General features: G+C 42.2%; 1 protein-coding gene across 1 annotated transcript in view; it reads right to left on the reverse strand.

Annotated features, from left to right (window-relative positions):
• Positions 1-16,165: 16,165 nt before the first annotated feature.
• NUAK1 (NUAK family kinase 1) overlaps positions 16,166-25,414 on the reverse strand; it is a 46,577-nt gene continuing 37,328 nt past the window's right edge. Inside the window, exons 5-7 of the mRNA XM_066183960.1 lie at positions 21,723-21,842; positions 21,290-21,422; positions 16,166-20,208 (exon numbers count right to left, since the gene is read on the reverse strand). Of these exons, the coding sequence (XP_066040057.1) occupies positions 19,055-20,208; positions 21,290-21,422; positions 21,723-21,842 (1,407 nt within the window). The 3' untranslated portion in view covers positions 16,166-19,054. The remainder of the gene's footprint in view (positions 20,209-21,289; positions 21,423-21,722; positions 21,843-25,414) is intronic.

Here is a 25,414-nt window from a genome sequence, read left to right on the forward strand (position 1 = left end):
TTTTCCCACACAATCGTGGCATGATATAAATGAGCTCACGTGAGACTGTCTATAAACTCTCTTCTCTGCAGGCTCTTTTATGAGGCTGGGTAATTATATAGGAATTGCCTCTCAGTCTGATTTTTCAATGGCTCCTGAAAAATACAAGGAAGGCATTTGATTCCATCAGAAAGCAAGTTTTGTACCGCAGAACTGTTGTGTTACATCCATGAGAAGAGCCCAGGCGGCACAGCCTATGTGTCAAATTATCTTCCACTAGTCCTTCCCTTTAGCAGAGGAGTCCATCCTAATTTTTCCCTGATAAAAAGATACAGATTAATTCCTAAAGCTACAGAATGGCATGTCAGCTGCTGGGAAATTCTGCATCTGTGATGAAGCAGGAGGAATTTTGGCACTGGATTGTGCCCCACAGGAGAGCAATTCTGCTTGGCAGCTTGGCCAGGGAGAGTTTTAAAGTGGGATCTTTTCTCAGGACATTTTTAAGAGAAAAACCATCTTAGAGGAGGTAAATGCAAGTGGTAAAACTGTATCAGGTTCAATAAACTATGTTGACAGAGACATTGATCTCACCACTAAAATGAAAAGAAGATTAAACTAGCTTTGGTAATGCTAATGCACTGAGGAATCAATTAGTACAAAGGGACTGCAGAAACCCCTAAAAACTCTCATTATACAGAATTCTAGTCAGAAGGTTCTTTTCTAAAAGACCAAAACACCCAGGAAACCAGCAACTTTTAAAAAGAGAGAGGTACACAGACAGAGGTCAGCCAAAGAAAGAAATACTACTTTTTCTCTTAGCTTTGAAGGGTTTCACCCTTGAACAGAGCTGGTCAGCAATACCAAACATCTGTAAGAGGAAGGACAGGCCCCAAGGACACACAATTTTATAACCATCATCTTAAATAGGATATCTTAAATCTGATTTAATCTCAGGCATCTTGAGTAAAATTACTCAAAATTACTCTGAAACACCCATGTGAAATGTTTTTTTTTGGCCTATGCTCCTTTCATAGGAGAGAGAATGATTCAGCTCACCTGTTTTTCATGTTCAGACTCAGGTGATGGTTGAGGGACTCACATCACAGAAAGAACTTAAGCCCTGGGAGTCAGGACATGGATGTTTCCTTGTCTTACATTCTTCACAATGAATGGTAATAACTCTTGGTACTACTCTTCCTTTGATTTTTTTCAATTCGATTTAGAAGATGCTTTTTTCCTGCCTGAGACTAGATAATCATCATTTTTTAATATTTAATTTTCAGCCAGTGGTAGGGCAGGAGGTGGAAGTCCTTGAACAGCCTTACCACAGAGTGGATAAGCTGTCCTTTCCCTGCTCCCTTCTCAGAGAGCGGGAGAGTGGCAGGGCCTGAAGCCTGGCTTCCCCTCCTTCCGTCCACCCTGCCACTGACCACCCTCCCCGGGCCACCAATCACATAAAAAACCCTAAATTTCAGAACTGCATAACACCTGCAAGCCTCCAGCAGGAGCTGCCAGTGCTGCTCACGCTGGCAGGTCAAACATGGGGCCTGCAGCAGTGCTCAGCTCCAGCCACGTGTGGCCAAGCCTGGGTCTGGTGGGATCGGCACTGTGGTGTGCCAGGTAAAACCCCGAGCACCCCTCCTGCGTTCACAGGGAGAACTAACAGACGACACCGGGTGCCAAGGCAAGCCCTGGAAACGCCTGCGGAGCAGCGGCACAGCCCTGCCTGGCGACGGGACACCCCGACAATGGCTCAGGCCAGCCCGGCCCGATCCTCCTGGGCCGGCCTCAGCGAGGCCCCTCAGAGGCGCCATGAAAGCCTTGGTCTCACCTCGTCCTTCCCCCCACCTGCTGCCAGGTAAGGCCCCCAGGGCTGAGCTTCTGCCCCGCAGGCACTTCCACGGCGGCCGGCCACGGGCTCTCCGGGGCAAGCCGAGACACCCCGGGCTATGCAGGACCCTCCCCGCTGGCACGGGTGCCCCCGGCAGGCCGCCGTGGGGTCCCTCATGGCGTGCGGAGCGGCTCTGAGCAGCCGTCGGCGCCGAGGCAGAGCACCTTATTTAACCCTGCTGAGGGAAACGTCGGCTCTTTCCCCTCTCAGCATTTGTTTTCAGCGCCTAATCCAGGAAGCACACGTCCTTTCTATTTACTTAGAAAAGAATGAATAACAACCATGTTTCTACCCAGCTCCTTCCCCCTCTCCCTGCTCCCCTCCCCGCCTTGCTATTAAAATGGCAACAACCTCTGTGCTGCAGACATCGCGGGGCTGCTGGAGCGCTTAAGCAGAGCCCTGCGAGCTGCAGCCATTTACTACGTGCGATTGTTTCTGCGAGACTTAATAATTCTACCATTGTTATTACAACACTGTGCACTAATACAAATGAGCTTGTAAATACGGGTCCAACTAAAATAAAACCATTATAATCACAGCCCAGGCTGTAAATCACAGACTAGTGTGTTCTGCTGTGGTTTGACCCAGAGCCAGGCAATAGTCAAATAATCAAACTGCAGATGTTGGGATAGCAAATCTGCTTAAATTTAAACAGTGGCAAAGATCCAAACAGCGGGGGGGAGAAAAGAGTCCTTTGCACAATGTTGCTTGGGTCCCCCACCTCCCTTCTTGTTAACTGGGTCTATAAAGTAACCAGACATGTTACCAGATAATAGCGCTGCTCCTCGGCAGCCTGCGCAGCCAGCGCCGGCTCAGAGGAGCGATATCCTGCAAAGCATCTGCAGAGCGACTGGTAATTAGCACTATCTGCCAGGCTTGCAGGGACATCCCTCCCGACAGTCCCAAGGCCACTGCCAGTGGTGAGATCAAGCCCTCCAATCCTTCCCTGGGGAGAATCCAAGGGGTACCCAATAATGTTCTGTGCCATTAACTGCATTAGAGTTACCCCAGAAACCAACAATGCACAGTCACAGATTGACTCCCTCTAATTTCATGAGCTTCTCAGTATGAGTAAATCTTCTGCCTTCTCTTTCTCCCTCTCAAATGTCCCTATTTCCCCACGATAAAGCCTACACAGCTGCAATCTGGACTCTTGCTCAGGAGACTTCATGGTGGGCACTTAACCACCCCGAGCTGGGACGAGAGCTCATGTCCCCTACCTCAAAGCATCCTTGGCCACGGCACACACGGAGACCTGCCTAGAAGTGGCACGCTGAGGGTCATTTCACTGAGCTAAGCAGGATGCAGGGGGCAGCAGGGACACTGTGCTGCAAATATGGGGCAGCTGGGAAGAGGATCCACATGAAGCTGTCATGCTCTGCCAGCTGTTTCTATGGCTGTGGGAGGTGCAGTGTGGTTGCTTTTCCTCCAAGCCAGAAAGCAGGATATGTGTCGGTAGTGCTCACAAGGCAGCGTGTTTTTTGTCTGGAGAATACAAGAGCCTTGGGAGTTGCCCATGACATTTGAAATTGTGCTATAAGCTTCTTTAAGAAAAGTCCATGGTCATTTGTTTCTCTGACAGCCCAAGGCAAACGAGTTGGATGGGTCCTGTTGCTCACCTCGTTGTCACATGTGGTCGCAGGAGGACTGTTAAATGTGAGAACCTACTTGATGTAACTTTAACTTACTAGGAAAGAATTTTTTATGCTTTTTTTTAAAATGTAATATTTTAGCCACTGCCAGGCAACAAGTCATAAGAACAATCAATCACACAAACAGATACCATGTAAATACATATTTTAAGCAAGTAGCTCAAGAAACCATTGAGGGGATAAAGTCATGATCTCTCCAGGGGAAAATTAGCAAAATGAGCTCGCCAGTCTTGGATGAAGCCTGGATAGGATACAAACCAGCATCCTTGTGAATCTGCTTCTTCTCTGTGGCACTGACACAGCAGCTGTGAATATTAATATTATTTCCCTAAAACCTTGTGACTAAATTCCACTAGCAGAACAATTTGCCCTTCCTGCTCAGGAAATATGTGCTGTTAAAATGACTTGAAGGCAACATGAACCAAGCTGGAGGAACCCCAGAAGGAGATTTTGGTTATAAAAAGCTCATTCACTTATTTGGAACATTTTCTTTAGAAACTGAGAAACCAACTTGGATGAAAGTTCTCCTTTCTCCTTTTTCCTCTATTATTGGTTCTTTTTAAGGGACAGTCTATCTCCTGGAGGTGGCAAACCTTTTTTGGCCTCAGTCTTCTCCTGGAGGGAATACAATGTTAGAAGCAGAAAAATGTGCCACTGCAAGTACGTGTGGCGAAATTACCACCTTGGCATGCACTCCTTGAAAAGTCGTTCTGATGCATCCAAATTTTCACAGGTTTTCCTGCTCCATTTGTCAAGGGCACCATTTTTAAAAAGTGCTGGTTTTTTGGCCTTTGATTTACAGTAAGCCCATTGCTCAGAGGAAGCCTGCAGAAAAAGACCGGTTTCCTTTGATGCATTCCTAAGTGTCTTGGTGAGAGGAATTGTTCCGGTGTGTGAATCAACCCTGCTTCCTCTGCCTGTCAGAAAAACAGTGCAACCTTGCAGTGCTGATATATGCCACACTGCATGAGATGTGGTTGATCTCTGCTGCTGCTGCTGCTGCTCCACAGAGATCTGTTTCACAATGTGAGCAGTAACGAGATGAAAATCAATGCTGGAGGTTGTCGTGAACATTAAGCATTAAATAAACTCCAACATTGTACCATAATTCCTCATGAATGATTAGATCATCCTGCTGGGAGTGCTACCATTATACATAAGGGAAATGTCACTGGGTGCCTCATAAATTTAGTAAACAAGTACTAAACATATTAGGTCTGATTCACTGCTGCCTAGCTTCAGCTTATCCTAGTATGAAGCAGAGGAGTTACATCGGCATAGGTGTGCAGTGAAACATTGGTTCCCTTCTCATTTTAAGGGATCAGCTGTTTCCACTGACTTTCCCAAGACTGATGCTAAGTAGATTCACAGTTGCTCCACTCCAGCTATGTTAAGTCTCAGTTGTGGTAGATCATGCAGGGGAGCCAGTCCTGGGGAAAAATATAGGCTGGTATTTCTGGCATAGAAATGCAACTTCCCTAATAGTGAAGGGAGGTCTAGATTGCAAAAAAAAAAAAAAAATGAGCTCTGGAGCTGAGTTGACAAAATCAAATTAGCTGATTTAGGAGAAAAAAACAGACTCAAGGCAGGCTGGCTTTTGACACAGGATAGCTGCTCAAGTACAAGTCCACCACAGGACGTATGTTGAACAGGAGCTACATACATGATCCAAAATCCAGATTGTCTCCAATTCCCTGGCACTTCAATAAGAGCACTTCTGTCAGTTGCACTGAAATTTTCCTGGGGACAGGGAAGGTTGGCACGACACTATTTCGGGTGTATTCCACTGCTCCCATTCCAAATATGGTGACTTTCCCTTGATGTTTCAATTTTTCCGTAAAAAGAGTAATTTCCCTCAAAGAGAATTCCCCTCCATCTACTGTTTGTCAGGGAGTAAATAAAAGTCTCATGCCTCAAAAACACTGTTGGGAAAATCTTTAAAATTATATGCTATTGACAACAGCAGCAATAATGGAGAGAATGTGGCCTATGAAGCTCCTGGTCCCTGACTTTCTCACTGAAGGATTATTCCCTGCAATCCCCCTCCGTGCATCTTGTCCAAGGTATTTTTTTAATGAGGTGTTGACTAATTCCCTCAGGAAATTTTTCTGCAGTCTGACAGGTCTCATTGTTAGCATTCTACCCAGCCTAAATTTTGCTATACCAGACTTTGTCTCAAATGGTTTCCCTCTTTCCTTGGTGTATTATGCATCTTTCAAATATTTGTAGGCAGTTATCATATCCCCTTTTTTAGCTGTCTGTCAGCCAAGTTAAACATAATTAGCTTTTTTAATCTTCATCCATAAATCCAGCTTGCTTTCTTGAAATCCAGTCCCCTTCTCCTACTTACGTGTCTTTTTGGTATGATGAAACTACATATTTTGTGGTTGCTTTTCACATGCTATCACTGATAGCAGTAGGAAGAGGCATCAGAAAATTAGACAGTAGATCAGAGATGGTTTCTAGTCTAGGTCAATTTTTTTGCTTTTTGTAACATAGATAGCTTCACTGTCAAATAAGTGAGGGTTTCCTTTGAATTTTTATTTCAGTTAATATTCACAAAATTCAAACCCTGTAGAGTACTTTCAAAGCTAATTGCCGTAAGAGATTAATTAGGAATTTTGTGAACATTCTATGGGTAGACTTGGAACAGTAGAACACTGCTGGAAAATTAATTTACCTGTCACAACAACATGTTAACTGATGTGGAAAAAATCACTTTTTTTCCAAAAACAATTAGAAAATATTATCCAGGAATGTTTTGGGGTTTGTTTTTTTGGCACTAGTGAAACAAGTGTTCCAATGTCCCAGCACACATTCCCTGAGCATTTGCTACAGGATGCCAAAATGTTCTTGCCAAAACCAGGATGCCTCAGATCTATGTAAACAACAGGGAAGCATTTCCCATCATATACATCCCACAGGACTGTATGGAAGCTTAACCAGAGCATTGTTTTGCACTTACTGATTCTGGACAAAGGCAGTGTCTATTTACTCCTTCAGTCATTTTATATATATATATACATATATATGTGTGTGTGTGTGTGTGTGTGTGTGTGTGTGTAACCTTTGGGAAGAAAGAGACGGGATTAAATGCACACAGCAAACATGAATTGAGTGTTCATATCTTCCAACCATTTTTAAATTTCTCCTTGAGCTCAAAAGACTTCAGGGACTTAATAGCACTTTAATTTCAGCTAGGCTCCAGAGGTACGCTATCAAAATGCTGAAGAAATTCCTCCATACAGAGATTTTAAAGATGGATTGCCTCCAGGTCTTGGTTTGCTCATTTCTCAAGGTGACTCTGAAAATCTCATCTTCAGGTATTAGTAATAAATGACTGAAATTATTTCCCAAGGAATGTGATTGATTCTTCATCCACTGGAATGCTTGTACCAAGGCTGGTTATTTTTTAAAAGATAAGCTGTAATTTAAGCAGACACAAGTAATATCTGGTAAATCTGTATAACTTCTGTTTAGCGAAATGAGCAGATTAGAAGATAATCCTTTGTCTGCCCTTAAGCATATACTAACAACTCCTTCCTTCGTCGTATGCACGCAGATTCGTAGATTTTCACTTTGTCTCCCTCTAATACCATAGCTATGGCAAAAACTGTAAAGAGGCATCCTGCTTGTCAAAATGCCTTCAGGGAAATTAGCAACTGAAGCAGGAAAATCTGTGCTGGAAGAAAATCCCCTGAAGCAGGGATAGAAGCATGCTCAAGTATAGGCCTCCTTCAATATTAATATACTTCCTGAGGGCAGACGTCTTTGTTCTCCAGGCCTCTTATGTACAAATTCTCAAATCTCCTCTAAATACAGTTGCAGAATGACTGGTCCCTGTGGCTGCTTGAAGTTTTTGATATTTTGAAATTTATATTAAGTGCTCTAATTATAAATTAAAGGGAAGCTGGAAAAAAAAATCCTTTTTTTGGCATGTTACAATGTTTTCTCAACTTTTCCTATGAAAATGTGTCTGTACCCAAAATCACTGAGACAGTGATTGTGTTATGTAGGTCTCCAGTTTCTCTGGTTTAGCTCACAGTAAATTCATAAGATCTCCAGTTTCTCTGGTTTAGCTCACAGTAAATTCATGAGGCATCCAAGTGTGGAAAAGCGGAGAGAAAGGTCCAAGTCCAAGCAAACGTAAATTAAAAGAAGGGGAGCTGCTTTTGTTATAACAATAGCTCAAAATTTCCTGAACTGCAGATTTTGCTTGCTGACAGAAGCCCAAATCTTTGCTGATTTTCATTTCTTTTGCTGATGATGGTACTTTTGCAAGATCTCCCCACAGTCATCATGAAAGCAGAACAAAAGGCCTGAAAGCCAGCATGAGACATCTGACATGAGTAATCATGACATCAGTGATCAGAGCTGTGCTCAGAGAAGGACTGTGGGATGAATGCACATAAAAATTGCATAGCTGTGTACATGTTGTACTCCCACAAGGGGTTCGCAACCTGCAGTGTGCCCCACACAGACAGCAGCCATCAATCAACACAGGAGATGCAGCCTGCAATTTGATTTTTTTAGTTCATGTTTTAAAAATAAAAAAAAAAATCTGGTTTTTACATGTAGGAAAAAAGCTGGATGAGCAGCCAGGAGCAGACGCTCAACCAAGCAAAGTCCACCTGGACGCAGCAGGCGGGGCAGAGCCTGCGAACTCCGCAGGTTAGTGCAGGTCTGAGGCACCCAAAGTGACTCTCCCTTCAAGCTCAGCAAACAAAAGAGATTGTTTTCAGCCTAGCGGGGATTCCCAGCACGGAAACCAACTGCTCCAATCTCCCCAGCCGCTCCTTCCTTCCTGAGTTTGGTTATCTACTTTTAAAGCAAATTGCCTGCCCCAGCAGAAGGTGTGAATTAGCCTTGTCTAAGGGGACCCGGTGAGGAGGAACCATGGGGGGGGATGTCCAGTTAAGAATCAGTCTCTGATGTTCTCTCTACAAATCCACAAATCAAATTAGCTTGAACCAAACTGGAGGAAAACACATGGTCCAGGCACCCTGACCCTTGAGTAGCAAGAAGCAGCAGCAGGCCACGCTCCAAGGGGAAAAAATCATAACAGTGGTGGAAGTGGGGTACAAAAACACCCTTCAGGGGATCCCTGAAGTCATTCAGCTGAAGCTGTGTGTGGTGCAGAGGATATTTGTGAGAGACAACACAACAGGGATCCTGGAGGTTTCCTGGGTGTGATGGCACTTCTGGAGCAAGGTGTCGGCTTGCAGGGGAGGCTGCTGCTGGTGTGCCCAGCCTGTGCCAGTGCTAGGGAGTGCTACATGGCCCATGGGGAAACCCAGTACAGAAAGAGGTGAGGAAAGACTCCTTACAATATCCATTTACTTTGAGCTCTGACTCTGCATCTTCTTTCCATCAAAGACTGTTCACTTTATTCTGGCACTTAAAAAGAAATCAAGCAGGTTAAAGGTCAGCTTTATTATTTTTGTTGGGTTTCTAAAGAAGTTTAAACCAGAGCCTACCTATGCCATTTGGGAAAGAAAAATCAACACATAGGGCCAGTCATTTTAGATGTCCACTACAGCTGGGAAGATTTTATGGGCCACAAAATTAAATATGACAGTGACCCTGGATGTACTTGAACAACCTCTTTGGTTTGTCTTTCCATCACTAAGCTTGCTCATTTAATTCCTTCTGAATCCATAATTATATAAAATAACATCAGGGTTATCATTATTATCTTGCCAAAATGTTCATTCCTTATGAAATAACTGCTACAGTGATTCTACCAGAAATGGGGAAATACTCTTCTGGGTATAGGATAGACTTATGAGGGGCTATCTGTAGAAAAACAAGGGTTTTGCCAGTAAATTAAACAAGAGTAGAGCTAGGCTTATGCTGTTTTTGAAAATTATAGCTTGGATTTGTTAATGACCATTTGTATGATGGACTACTGCAAGCCATTTATCTGCAGAAATAAATACTCAAAATATAAGAAGAAAACAGGACATAGCCAGGCAAACTGTGGTTTGTACCAAGGCTTCATATTTGCAGAAAGATGGATATATAATATTGCTCAATTTTTTCAGGAAAACCACCACTGAAGCATTTTTGCCAACCTCTCTGAGTTCATGTCAGAAAATAATACTGAAAACTGACTGACCTTTGGGGATTGTCCTGGCTAGCATTTCACTGTCATATAGAAAGCCATGGCCCTGAGTCAGCAGGGAACAGGCAGGCCCACCTTTAAACATGTGAAAGTTATTTGTAGGAGTAATTTCGTGAATCAGGGTTCATATGAGAGAGATAAGGGGGAAGATTTCATAAAAAAGACTAAACTACAGGAAATCCTGGCAGTTACATTTGAAAGGTCACATGGGCCTTCTCCCTACCCCCCCTCCCCCCCTTTAAAATGAATTCATTAGTTGTAATAAAACTCTTCTTAATGAAAATGGTGGTTCTTTGCTGGAAGATGGACTTAACATGTATGTTTGCTTACTAACCTGGTGATAGATTTACATTATTGTGGAGTATGAAACCTAAGCAAAGCCTCCAGATATCAACAGAGAACAGATTAATGGAGAGCTTTCCTCTGCTAACAGCTAGCTGAACTCCTAATTTCCTGAATGCTGACAGGAGCCACTCAAAGAAGCAACCACCAAGACCTGCAAGGCATATTGAGTGGCTACATCTGCTGTGTCCTTGTAGGAACCACTCATTCTCTAAAAATCAAACCTCCCCAGGGTGCCTTGAGTGGGACACAGGAACCGTGATAGCTAAAGCTTTTATAAAACCTCTGGCCTGAACTGACAATGAATTAGTCCAACTCAAAAATAGATATTTCTAATAAAACCTTGCCTGTTCTGATGAAAGACAGTATCTGTAATCACTGGTAAGAAGATCACATTTGGTTATTTTTTTCTAGTTCTCCCTCACCCCTCGAAGCAAGCTGAAATGACCTCCCAACAACAGTTTATTTCTTCTTGGCTTGATCTGAACAAAGGCTTTCTATCCACATGCACGTCAAGGAGAGTATGGATGCTTTAGTGGTGAAAACCCAAATATCTCCTTTGAGCTTTGCTGGCTTTCTACTGTCCTCTCAATAACCAGTCAACCCAGTGTTTTTGTGTGGTGAGGAGTGTTTATACCAGGGCAGGGGACTCAATTAATATAGAGCCTTCTGATGCTTCCAACATGCTACCATTTTGCGGGCAGTTAGTCAGTAGGCCTTGCAGTATTTCTGGGAATTTGGCACTAGACATGGAATGTTCACGCAGGCAGTGTGGACAAACTTTGACTGGTCAAAATTGATGTTGCTTTTGTTCCATTCCTCAAACTGATTTGAGCTTAGTCTCTATAACTGGAGAGCCTTGCTTCAGCTTTTGACCGAGGCTTCTTCAGAAGAAAAGGTTTAAAGGGAGAAGGCAGATAAACTAATGCAGGAATTCCTGTCTCAGTTGTAACAGCTTTGCCAGAAGAAAAGCTAGATGACTTTGTGGTGGAACAGTACAATTTTAATTAAGGTCTAGTGAGTGTGTTGACAAAAAAGGCTTTTCTGCTGTTTGAAGCAAACGGGTCTGCTCACAACACGTGTGTTTTCTGAAGTACTTTCAGAGATGCCCTCCGTGGCAAGGGTGCTTTTGCAGGTGTTGGGGAGAGTGCTGATGTCAGAGGGGAAACTATGCAAATCTTCCTTTGTTTGTATGGCAGAACTTGAACAAAAGCTGTCCCTGGCAGCCCCATTAAAGTGCATTAAGGGCTCTGATCCCTCTCTCACGCTAAGGCTGTCTTTGTCCCAGGGCTCCTGGCCGAGGCTTTAAGGGCTCTCCCTTCAGCATGTCACCCAGCAGGGTCCCATTCTCTGTGCAACTGCGGTCCTGCTGCAAATGGTGACAAGGGACAAATCTGCATCTCTTGAGAGCAAACCTAACTACTTGCACTTGCCCTGGGAAAAGGAATGAGGGAGGCTCCAGTAAATCTGCTCCAATTTCAGCATGGAACAGTAGGAGGAAATTAATTCATTCACTCATTTGCAGTGCAAGAGAAGATTGTCCCTCTATTCTCTCACCAAGATTAAATGTTGCCCCTACTCTGCCACATTTTCTGTAATCATCAATAGTTTTCTTTGTTCCAGAGTTACCTACCTAAGTCATTGCTAGATCAGGATAATAATTTGGAACTTTTCAGAAAACAATATTCTGGCTCTAGTAAAAAGCAACTACAGTTATTTCTTCATAGGCCAGGTGATGTTGTTCAAGTGCTACTTATCTGGGCTTTCTGTGTCTTCTCTATTAATGTCAAAAGAGGACAATTTCCATGCCCACCCAGACTAGTCTGGTGGGATACCCTGGGGTAAGACCACATTAGAAATGACCAAAGCACCACTTCCCTTAGGAAAGGACAGATTTTTTGAACTGTAACACTCAAGTTCTGGGCTGTTGAAAGTTTTGCAAGTGATTTGTTTTTCTAAGGGGTTGAAGCTTCCTGTCCTCTATGCAGTACTCGCAGTCATACACTCCTGAGAAATTAAAAACATTTTGATTTCCTAAAAAATCACCACTAATGATAAAATTCCTATTCAGCTGAAGAACTGTTCAATTTCTTCAAAATTTTACCATGCCCTGGTGTGTCAGTGTTTTTAAACACTCCAGACAGCTAAGGAAAGGCTCAAGATTTCAGAGTATCTCTATTTTGAAATGTCCAGCCTGAGGTCCAGTAAGCCTTGTAAGCACATGGGACCACAGCTCAGGCTGAGGTCACAGAGAGCAGATGTGGCCACGGGTTTCAAAAATTCAGGTGTAGGCAGCTGAAACTGGCTTTTCAGAAAAAGGTATTTGTAACACTACTTTTGAAAATACAGAATTCCTCATATGGCAAGATCAAATGGGGCTGGAAGCCATTCCCACTCAATCCAGTCACAGTTTCACAATGATAGGAATTTGGTTTTTAAGGCTGGATGCTTGTTCAGGTTGGGTCACCATCAGTTTGCACCATCTGGGGATGTAATACTTGACTGTTACCCATTGCCTCTTTCCACTCTGATACAATTTTGTCCTGGGAATGCAAGAGGCTTAACTACCTTGGGGTTTCTAAGGGCTGGAGTTAACTGAACATTCCTTGTGGCACTGAGTTGTATGGGAATTTAGCAAAGATTTCTTCTCAGGCAGCAGATCCCTTGTCTCAAGAAATCTTCTGATTAAATCATTGAGCTGTGGGACGTGCAGCTAAAGAGAACAACAGGGTTTGAAGGAACATTTAAAGAAATATTTTTGACAATTCCCAGTGCAGCTGGGATGATGATGACACATGCTCTGGTCCTAGCAATCTTGCCTGGCAGGCAAGGGGTAGGGCTTTATATGTAAATACAAATATATATTTACATATTTTCTAACATCTGTTATGAATTTGATTTCCCTTTGGTTCTATTTAAAGTATGTCTTGTCCTATTATCTCTGATGCTGAAATTTGGAAGGGTTACTTAAAAAACTCTATGTACTGCAGAGCCACAAGAAAAGTTCTCCCTCCTCTACAGCTTTTCAGACAGTCCTTCTCCAGTTATTCCTTCCTCATATTTCTAAATGCATCAGTATCTCCCCAGCCTATGAAAGGAGCACAGTTTTCTTAGTAGATTCCCGTTGGGAAGGGTATAATCTCACCACCAACTTCCAGGGGTTTATATTGGGTCAGTCTAACCCATTTGTCCTGGCAGCCCAGCATTGTAATAGTCCCACAGCTTGATGCTTCTTTCAGAGAGCTCCCTGCTGTTAGCTCAGGGTCCCATCCATGGTTTCTGGATCCTGGAAGAAAAGGTGCCTGCTGCAAGGGACCAGTGCTGGAGGCACCACTGCAGAGATGGATCCCAATGCCCTCCGAGGCCGAGCGATGCCACAGCCAGGGTTAGAGCTGCAAAAGGACCTCGGGAGCAAAGTTCACCCCCCTGTCCTGACAGGAGATTTATGTAGTCTATGGAGTAAAGCTAAACAGGACAGCAAGCAGGATTTGGACTATGTGACAGAGAGACACACTTTATTTGTGTTAAGTAAATAGATAAAGTGAAAGGGGAAAGGGCAAAAAAGAAAATGTCAAAGTGGATTGACACCAACATTCCCACACGGTCTCTGGCAGCAAAGGCTTCAGTGCAGGGTGCTCACTGTGAGACAGATCGGATTTTCAGAGGTGCTCAGTGTCAAAAAACCTGAGTTCTCACTGGCAGTCAAGATGCTTTGCTGAAGAAGTCGGATGATGTCCTGACCCAGAAGTGCACCTATAGCCAGCACCCACAGCTGATTTCTTTATTTTGATAGCAGCCACCTACCTAACTCCTTCGTGGTCCTGGGCCTGATGCAATACTCAGCATGAGCTTGAGTTAGGATGAGGAGTCTTCTGGAGATTCATAAAATTGTCTTGCAAAATGCTTTTCCAAGGAACAATTAAGCATCACTGAAAATAAATATAATTTCCTTAAAATTTCAGGGCTCTGTATGGCCAGATGAGACACAAATCAAAGGGTTTTCTGCACTGATAAAATTCCAGGAAATACAGGGTGGGGAGTAAGGAATAGAGAGAGATAGCCAGAAACAAAATATTCAGATCATCTATCCAAAAAAGTTGATTCTCCAGCCAAATTACTCAGTCTTTTGAGAAAGACGTCTTGGTTTGGCAAGGAGGAAAAAAACCAGCTCCACCAGACAATAAAAAAAAGGCTCCAGTTGAATTCTAAATACCAATAATGCAGTGGAAACCCAGCTTGTTCTTTGCTGTGGTAAAACTTTCAGCTGAAACCCTGAAATGAGTAACCCTCCAACAGGTACCAGAGACCTTGGGCTGATGCTAGCAAACATCGGAGTTTCTATTGGCTCCACAAAAGCATTCCTGCAGATTTGTCTCCAGAACCAGCTCATTAAAATGAGCTGTGAATCACTGAGATAAATGTCGAATCAAACTGATAAGCTTCTTATATATACACCAAATTTACATAAAGTATCAGACATCTCCCTTCATTAGGCTGGTTATGACTTACCCTGTAGCTGTAACTGAGGCTCTGCTGTTGCAAAGTTTTACTGCAATGCTTATAGAGTCAGTAACAAATTTATCTGCAAATTCATTTGTCTGCAGTAACTAAAAATGCTCCTCTCTTGCTTCCTTGCTGCTGTCTTGCCCAAACCATAAAAACTCAACAATTTCTGAGAACACAGGAATGCCTATGCAGTAAACATAAAAGAAAACCAGGTCTGCCTACAGATTTACTATGTGACTTCAGCTAAGGCATATTGCTCTGCACTTATCTTCTAAGGAAAATTAAGACTCTGAGCTTCCACCCCACCCCAGCCAGAGTTGTGCACTCTCAGATCTGTACAAACATGTATATAATTACTCCTCAGAGCTTGCCACAAATGTGCAACATGCCCAGCCATCCAGAACTTTCCAAAAGTCATTATTTTTTAAATCAAACAAATAGTTTGTCCTCCACTTTTTAACTAGTGTGTTAAAAAAAAAAAAAAAAAAAGTTGTTTCATAATTGTTATTACAGAAGAGACTTGCAGTATATTTTCCACCAGCAGCACAATTAAACCTTATTCACCTCAGGTGCAAGAACAGGCATGCTGACTTTGACTATACACCTCATAATTCCTGACTCAATTAGCACACAGCAGATAATCTTTCTTTTTGTAATGTATTAATTCCTGCTTCCCCTTCTGCACCATTGACTTCTTCCCTTTATTCCCACCAGGTTTTAAGTGGTCGTAATCTAGCAGCTACAGCCATGGCTTCTTGTTTTAAAAAGCTCAAGAGAGAGAAAATGAATTACAACTATTAATGAAAAATTAAATTTTTCTTTTTTCACAATATCCAAACCTTGGATCCTAATCCAAACTGCCTGTAATTTAAAAAAGCAGAATATATACCACAGGTACCTTGGCTGGCTGCATCAAGGGTGAAGCTTAATGGTATCTTGCTCAGAGCCAATGTGAAGACGTTGCCAACCATTTCCTTTATTTTAACAAGTCCCCAGCACACACAGCATACCTAACACCCAGCTTCCCTTATGATGCCCACCTGTATTCCAAGAAAAACAATCCAAAGCCTTCTGGTGATCATGGAAAATCCAAAAAAATGAAATCTGACTCCCTTTTTTCCCTTCTCACCAGCTGATTACTGTCTGTTCAAGGCCATCAGACCAAAATCGACACACACTTGACAGCAGTGAATGGCCATGAGTCTTTTTTGATCAAATTACTGCCCAAACCCCCTAAATTTTACCAACAAAAACATTGTCAATAAACTGTCCTTTTCCCAGATGGGGAGGAGAAAGGACCATCACCATCTGTCTCTGAGCTACAAATGAGTTCTGCTGTGTGTGCTCAGCCAGCTCTGTCTCACCTACAGCATACCTGGCCCACAAACCTCATTTATCTTCAACAGAAAACCCCCAGTCAGCTGTTCTCCACCAAACTTTTCTAGAGCTGAAAGCTCTGTGTGCTTTGCAGTGCCAAATGCTCCACAGCAAGGGAGTCTCTGTGGCCACCCATGATATATTCAAATGCACAAATGAGCCAAGGAGGTTTGCATAAACAACTTGGTACAAAGTGCTGAGATGCTGCTGTATTTCTTTATGACATGTTCATTACCATTTGGCATTGGCTCATGCTGATGTACAGTGAAAAAGAAAAGGGGGAGAGAGAGACTCTTCACAGTTACATTAATTTCATTTTATTTAATAAAAAACAGTATCAGATTAAAAATACAAACACTTCGGGTGATTATCCAGCGTTTTTCCCTGTGTGCCTCGTAGAGCTCAAACCAACCAAGGATTGGGAGAAAAAACAAAAAACCCAAAAAATAACACCAAACAATTTTGGCCGGAGCTGTAAAATAATGTTGCACCAATTAAATTACACCAAATATATTATTATAACTTTGAAATGGCTTTCAGACCAATAAATTAAAAAAAAGACAAATTCAAATAAAAAAGTTGACTTTGTATTACAAAAAAAAAATTAAATAAGAATCACAACACTAATAGTAACAATGTGCAGTCAAGTTTTTTTTTTTTTTCTTCTCTTCTAGGAATGATAACATGCCAGTAAACATGTAACATGCCAGTAACATGCCAGTAAATCCCTACATAACATTTCCAGTTTGGCAGCAAGCAGTCACTCACTCATTCACATTTGTACACAAGGAAGCAGGCCTGGGCAAAAGCCTCGGAGATAGGAGCCTTCAGGGTGCTCCTCACTTCCCTGCCACAGCCAGTTGAACTCCCTTCCCTTCGTCCTGGAACCTCTATAAATCCACTCAAGGTTTAGTGCCAGATGTGCAGGGAAGATGTGATGCTCTGGCCTCAACTGGACAGCACTGACTCACACCAGCTGAGGATGCAGCTCTTACATCCCAGGGCATGAGTTAAAAGCGGCTGCAAGGCACATCCACCCTTCTTTCAGAAAGGCCATGGAGACTACGTTGAGTTGTTTTAAAATGCACCACAGCAAACCTGTTAATTCAACACACTGCAAAATGGGGTGCTGGTTTGGGATGGGGTAAAAGAGCACATGCAGGGCTTGTGAGAGAAGATGAGACATCTGAATATCATACAGAGAGGTACACATCTGTAGAGAAGTGACCTGCAGTTGCCCCTCCTGAGCAAATGACAGTGAGCCAGATTTCACTTGACCACCTGAGAGTATGTCTCTCAGAGATTTCATGGTATTGATGCCATTTATTTCAGAGTCAAATTTGGTCCAGTGTAAGTGAGTAAGTAATTGATTTAGGAAACTCAGTCTGGTTCATTTTTTACTAGGTAGCACACTTGATTTTTAGGAGAAACTAACAGACTTAAGTACCATTACACCATGACTGAGTAAGATTAATCTGCAAGTGAAATAGCTCCCTGTTCCAGATTATGGATATATGGACTTATCCCCGCTTCCCAAGGAATCCCCAGAGGAACTCTATTCAGTTTCTGCACCATCTCTAGGCTTTGGGACACAGTGGGTCAAACTCCACTCTCCGTTCCATTTACAGGGCAGGAGTGAGTCCAGAACTTGCCCCATGCCCCTCTGCTCTGGGTATGAGTGTGGATACAAGTTTTGCAGCTGTGGATCATTTGACATCATCGGCAGAAACCTGTGATTTAATCACACCAGTGCACCTCCAAGAAAGCCAGGGGCTATGTTCTCATGGAAATGAGACTGAAATGGGCCTGAAGATTCCAGTTTGCCCAGGCCTGTCAAACACACAGTGCCTTTCTGACATAGGCTTACATTCAGGTAATCCAGTAGACCCATGTGGTACCTTTATGGGAGTTAAAGCCTCCGGTCTGTAAGCTGGACATGTCTGTGAACACAAGCACATATCCTTTTTTTTCAAACTGGTATCATTGCACACTCAGTACCAGCTACACTAGATAGAGGCAGGCCCACAACTTTATGCTAACTGTTATTAAATCTACCATTATCATTTCATCATTCTATTCTTTCTGCTCCATTACCACTAACCTAGAAACATTTTCATTTGCAGAAAGGCATCTTCCCACTAACTTTCTGACCTCTATCCATTTCCTACATTCTACAACCTTTTCCTTACCTAACATTCTGGTTGCAAACAACTGTCACCTCCAAATACTACAAGCTAGCAGCAAGGTGGCACCACTTGCTGACAGTGACTGAACTCTTGATTAGAGGGTCGGTTAACCCTTGAGACACTTTGTCAGATCCATCTTTGTCTGGGCATTCATCTGGCTGGCCATTTGGAAAGAGTCACAGATTGAACGTATGGGTTGAAATGCCTTAAAAGGTCATTTAGCTGCTGATAACACCCATTCCTTCCAGTTTCCATTGTCATTTCTGTGGCTCTGTTTTTGCTGGTAGTAGGAAACAATTTTAGAACTTTCTACTCACCGAAGAGCAATGGCTCTGGACACTGTGGGAGGTCTAGATATGAATGCCTCCTCCATCGCTCGTCCACAAACCCCTCATGAGGTTTTCCTGGGGCAGGTCTCTCAAATTATCATAGAACATGTTCAGAACCTCTCAGGTCACTCTGGTGGAAGGGACCATGGTAACCACCTAGCCTGGTGTCCTGCATAATGCAAGCCAAAGATTCCCAGTGTGCAATCACTGTACCCAGACAAATAATTTCAGAGGGAAATAAAGCCTCTTGTTCTAAAAGGCATCCAAATCTGACTAGAAGAATTCAGCTCATCTCCTTATAAAGCTTATCTAATATCAATTACAAACCTCTCAAAACGTGTGTCACTCACTTCCAGTTTTAATTCTGTCTAGCTTTGACTTTGAGCTATCAAATCTTGATGCTTTTGTCTGTTAGCTCCTGATGTGCTTTCATCACAGATACAAAGACCAAAGGTTTTTCTCTGGTCAGGTAGGTAACATTTTGAGGACACAAAATTAGAGAAGTGTGAGATGGCTTTGGGGCAACTTTACTTGGAGTTCAGCTAAGTAGGTACAGTCAGCACCTCTGAATCAAAACCTACTATTGTCAGCAAATCAGTGACCTGGCTTACTCCATCATAAAGGTACACAGAATAACTCCCTTCCCTCCCTTTTCCATCTTCCCTCTGCTAGTTGAGCTTGTTGCAGATCTCGAGGGCTTTCTTGTAGACCTGAGTCACATCATCCATGTCTGTGAGAAGAGAAAAACTGCTGTCCCCCAGACGGTTGCGGTAACGCTTTAGATACTGTGGCCGTGGGCGATTCTGAAGTCCTTCAAAGTCTTGGATCTGGAGAAAATTTTCAGCAGAGACACAGCTCCGTATTCTCTGCCTGTTTGGCCTGTTCTCTTGCAAATCCAGCAAATCAAATGAGTCACTGGACAAAATACTGTCATCACTAATTACGCTGGAAGGGCGACTGTAACTTCGAGGTAATGCGTCCCCAGGCAAGACCATTTCTTCCATGGCCTCCAGTGTTGGTGTGTCAGGGCTAATCAAAGCAGGTTCAGTGCTGTTGGTAGAATACTTGCTGTTATGTTTCAAGATGCCCTTACGCCTGCAGGAATGGCTGTAAGACCCATTTCTGGACGGCTCTGTGACCCCTGGAGAAGTGTCACTGTTTACTGTCTCATCATTATTGTCCAAGAGTTCTGAAGATTCGCTTCTTTCTGGAGAGGAGTAATAGCCAGACTCCCTCTGTTGAGTCTTCTTTAAGATTCCTTTTTTTGGCATTAGTGAAGACTGCTTAGTGCCATACTTGCCAGCTACCTCTCCCTCTACAACACTTTTAATGGCCACGCCAGTCCTACACAACTCTTGCTCCATCTTAAAAGCAGAGGGTAACACTGGGCTGACAACTCCTTCAATGAAACCTGCACTGTGAGAGCGATGTTCACTGTTGCTCCTTTTCTTCAGGATGCCTTTGGGTCTCTTGGAGGTCGGTTTGTTTGCATTTTCAGCTCCTCCTTCCTGGATGGACTGTGCAATGTCATTTTCCTTTTTTGATTTTTTCAGAGACCTTTGTCTCTCTAGTGTGACTTCAGGACCTTTGGGCTTAGAAAGGCACTTGATTTTGGTATCAGTCTCTGGTTGGAGGCCAGTAGAACGGTGATGCCAATCAATGAACCTTGCCAGCAGTGGGGACTCAGAGTCCCTCATGGCATCACAGTCACAGACACTGCTCTTGTAGCCCCAGTTAACCCACCAGTGGTTGGCAATGTCTTCAATGGTTGCTCGGCGTTCAGGGTTCACCATCAGCATCCACCTGATAAGACCACGAGCATCTATGGATGAAGAATGGCATATAACATTTTTAGAATATGGGTATTCTTAGGTTTGTCAGTTTAAATTGAAAGTGTGAAAACAATAAAATGAGCAAAAAAAAATGCTCCATACTGCAGAGAAAGGGAAAGGGAACAAGGCTTTGACTATCAGTCAATGATGAAAAATGCCTCTGAGCACTACTTTTTATCAGAAGAATGTGATTCACTCTAGAAAATGTACACTGGGCTATCCAATAAATTAAGGTTTGTACTGTATTAGACAGTGAATAGTTCCATATTAATGAAGGAAGTCACCAACCTATTGGCTCTAATGACAAAACTTAGAGGAAAATAAAACTGAATTGGGATATTTCAAATAATCTACACATTACTGCTTCTGTATTTACTTTTTCCACAAACAGTGTAGTCTTCTGTGTATTGTAAAGGTTTCTTTTCGTTCAGAGAGCAAGAAGACAGAAAATTGAAAGGAATGACAAACAGCCGATACAAGATAAATATTCCTTTGAATATAATATTTGCATAGATATTTAAGGCTGAAAGGAGTAATTATTATCAGTGAGCCAGACTTAGCTGCTACTTTTCCGTCAGGTGACTGCTTAATGTGCTATCCTAGAAGCCAGCGTGAACACAGTGGCTTTAATTCAGTTTTTGGCCTGCCTTCTTTAATAAGAGGCTCTGTTGCTCTGACCATTCACCTTCTCTCTGCTTATGATAGCCCACAGCGTAGTGAGAAGACTGCTCTGTACCAGTCTGTTGTAGCAGTTTACAACTCATCTGAACAATTCCAATTGCAATAACTAACAGACCTTCCACTGCCACAGATCTACTTAAAAGAGCCCATTACAGCTCCCCCAAGGCAACAAAATCTATCTGCTACAAAATTTTAATTTCAAAAGGGCTTTTGGAAAGTGCTGTACCCAGATGGGAATTTATAGCAGATGAACTCAGTAGGGGAATGAGATTTTATTTTTGGTGTACATCATTCTAATATGACACTGTAACATGTTGGAAGGGGCCGAACAAAATGCTCCATTCTGAACTGCTGTCAGCTCAGTACATGGCTCTCCCTCCTTTTTCGTACCTGAGGTCTGTGTTGGCTCACGATATTCTCCACTGCTGATCTGCCTGATGAGATTTTTGTGATCAAAGCCATCAAAGGGCATCGTTCCATAAACCAGAGTGTAAAGCAATACACCAAGGGCCCAGCTGTCAACCTGAAATACAGACACAACACGTGTAAGCCCAGGAAAGTTGATCCCTGGTCTTCTCCATGCCATTAGCACCACAAGAGCAGAACCGTGTCCAGCTGCACCTATTGCTGAGCAAACTGGTATTTAACATCCTGCTAACCATCCACAGGCACTGTAAACAAAAGAAGCAGCTTAAGAACTTCAAATACAGGACAAACCCAAGTGAACTCACATGTACAGTAACATTTGCATTAAGACTACCCCTCACAAATATTATCATTAAAGACATCCCCATCCCACCACAGAAAAACTGACCCTTCTTACCTCTGGGCCTCTGTAAGGTCGTCCATTAACTATTTCAGGGGAAGCATACAGTGGGCTTCCACAAAAGGTCTGCAGAAACTTGTCTTTATGATAAAGGTTGGAGAGTCCAAAATCAGCAATCTGCAAATACAATTGCACAAGGCATTTTAATATTAATGATTTCTTAAAGTAACAAAAAATCCTTTATCAGGAAAGACTTAGCTATATTTGTCTCTGCCACAAGGCAAGGACCTCAAAGTGAATTTTACTTTTCTCTCTAAAGATCCCTCAGAGAAGAAGGGTTCCCAGGTTAAGTCCTTGTGATTAGGAACATGGATGCTTTGGGTTCATTCACAAAAAGGCCACCAACTGCACAACCATCAGCTGGTAATTTTATCCTGGATGAATTGCATATGCTTGCAAAGGAAATCTCATACTGGGAAGCCTGCTGTCCACTGACTGCTCTTCATCTTGTATAGTCATTAATACCAGAGGAAAGCAAGCAGAAAGTACCACCCTTCTTATCACACACATGCCAGCCAAAATCCACGACCTTTAACATCAACAGGAGGAGGGAGACAGCTAAGCATTACTGAAGAAAGTGATTTTTGAAATCATCTGCAATGTAGCTATGCCTGAACGAGAGGCAAAGTGAGGCACCCACTCTCTCCTCCAGATTCAGGGACATGGGGCTGACGAATCTGAGCTGTTAAACCCATGAGATGTCTATCACAAGATAATAAACACAAGTCTGGTTCCTAACTGGAAACAATGGGCCCAAATCCGGCTTTCCCAACACAAACAAAACTTCCCTTGGGACTGTTGGGAATTTTGCCCATGTAGGAATTGCAGGATCCGGTCCAAATATTTTGTTTACTTCAATTCCCTGTTCTTGTTCTTACAAAACAAAGGCTGAGGACGGCAATTCTAAATACTCCCACAACCTCTACATTTTCTTTGTTTCCCTAGCACAAGGCAACACCTCTCATTTTCATCTTGTTTAAAACCCAAATGTTTCTGCTTCGCAGAGATACTTGTATTATTGCCCACAATCAACATAATCCCTACATAAAAGACATAAAGCACAGGCATAAAAAAGGTATTGTAGATACAAAAGACAGTTTTCTCTGGGTTTTCTTCACCTTATTCATGTATTTTCTACCAGAAAGAAATTAAATCCCAGGAATTTTTACAAGAGAAAATTCAAGAAAACATAAAATGAATGGGACACAAAAGGATTTGCCAGCACCATCATTCACTCTTGGCTTTCCAAAAGGTGCATCATCGATGCCTCTAATACCTGTTGAATTACAATGTTCAGTGAACTCTTGGAAGAGGTAAAGTCTTTGTCTCAACTTCCTCAACTGGTACAGCTACACTGAAAAATGACACAGTTGAGACCAAAATAGGAACATATATATGCTTTCTAAACAGACATAAATAGATATATAGTTGTTAGATACTTTCACATTAGAAAAACAAACTTTTTAAATATATCCTTTTTACACAATTTTTAAAGTCACAAGTCAAACATGAGATTTCATGCTTCACTCTTCCCGATTTTGATGTTCTGCTTATGCAGGTGTTTTACTGACAATCTGTATTCATCCTGCTCAAAGAGCAGCTGATTTCTGTTCATTATTTTAATTCATCTCACCATGTTCATTCATAGATTGAATTCACTCAGTCCCCCAGACAGCGTATTATCAGCCCACAGCAGAAAATTCAACCCTCGAATAAATGTGGTTTGTAAAATCTTCATTGTATGGTCGGAATGTCATTGAAAACAGCTGGTGTAGAATTGCAGTCTGCAAACATATTCTCATGGCTCAGATTACACTTAATTGCCTTAAATTCCACTTTCTTATCAAGTCACCCTGCCTGGCTTGCAGGAAGTTGGTTTTAAGCCTTATGAAGTGTGCCCTGTCAATCAAGGGAAGAATGGGATCATTTCAGTGTTAAAAATTCGTGCTGGTCATTGATTTTTATTTCAGTTCAGGATGCAGCTAAGACAAGGACAAACACTGCACAGTGTGATTCCTTATGCAAATACATTCCCTTAACACCACGGAATGTATAAAATGCATGTGGATGTGCATGAATATATATATATAGGGATACACATACCATTGTTCACTCTAAGAAACTCTCAGACTTGGGCATTCATGTTTTCATTTTGACCATTCAGGAAAAGAGTATTTATGTTACAGTCCACTCCCATGCTCACAGACTGATGTTTATCAGCTTTTCCCATTAAAAGTGTCATGCCCCCCAAAACAAGATTAATAGAAGCCAACATTACTTCATGTTCTTGGCACTTAAATGGAACTAAGACATCAAGTCAAAAAAACTTCCTAAATCAGGAGGAGCAGAAAAGTGGATTTTTATTCCCCTTGCTTCAGAAGTGTATGTTTCATATTTGCTGTTAGCTATGATAAACCAGATGTAAGTTATTGTTGAAGTGTGGAATATAAATTCCACGCAGTTCACACTCATGGAAATTGTCAGTTTTATCCCACTTAAGAATCTGTCTCTCTGTACTGCAGATAGAGAAATAGTTAGGTCTCTTAAAGCAAATGAAATGTATGTGCAGTTGGTGAAACTTCCAGCAAAGTAAATCCCAATTCCATACACTTTGTCTGTATATACAAAACCCTCATGGGTTTTTAGTGGTTAGTCTGATTGGTGTCCCCTTACCAGCCCAAGAGAATGTGCAGTTATCAGGATTATGTTACCGTTATACTTGCATTGTTCCACTCTTCTATCACTTTGAGGTTGATCATACCATTTACGTCAACCTCTGCTAGACATCTCTTTTAGCTGCAATTCCCAGCCCAGGAACCATTCTCATCCATACTGTGAACAAGGATGTTCAGTCTCACAAGTGTTTAAAGCTCATTTGATTAATTTATGTCTCCTGCATTTAGTGGTTTTCAGTAAAAGTCTGCAGGAAATAGTACTGCATACAAGAAGTCCATGAAAAACCTAATAATACACCACAGATCGGATCACCTTTTTCGTCTCATTGCAGTTCACCTCTGGCCTGTGGATATGCAGAACTCTTCAAAATGTGTAATTTTTTGTTGCTTCCTGACACTGGTGTTTCCTTGTTGCTGTATTCTAACACATGACTCCGCTTCCAGAGATTTTTACTCATCATCACAACTCTTAAAAACAAAAAAAACCCCACCCTTCTTATGTCTTCATACACTCCTTTATGACCTTCATTTAATTATCTAAAGCTTAAGAATGGTTTCCAAGTTAGTGTAGTAACATGTAAAACGGCCTTTTAGGTCAGATAATAATTTCTAATGGATTACTTGTCCTCTTTGTTTCCTGTTTTAAAAGTATTGTTTTAGCTAATATACAGGGATCCATTTTTTACAACACCTTATTTTTTCTTCACATTATTATGACATGTTTTTGTAAATCATAATGCCTAGATCACTGGCTTGATCAGAAACATGTATTTAATTGCACATTGCACCCAAGATCAAAGAGATTCCTTTAATTTTCTCATTCTTAAAATCAAACCCCCAATTTTGTGTTTGTAATCCACTGAATGAAATATGAATACTAGGAAAGTACATATAAGACTATCAATCCATTTCTAGAAAATGCCTTCCCCTGAGTATTTGAAGCCTTCAGTCAATACCAAACCCCAAACTGCATTTTTTTCTGCCTGAACAAATGCATATACTCTCAGAATGAGG

Source organism: Chamaea fasciata, unplaced genomic scaffold (assembly GCF_029207755.1).
Source record: "Chamaea fasciata isolate MVZ Bird 193981 ecotype frontalis unplaced genomic scaffold, bChaFas1.0.hap1 SCAF_5, whole genome shotgun sequence".
Taxonomy (NCBI): domain Eukaryota; kingdom Metazoa; phylum Chordata; class Aves; order Passeriformes; family Sylviidae; genus Chamaea; species Chamaea fasciata.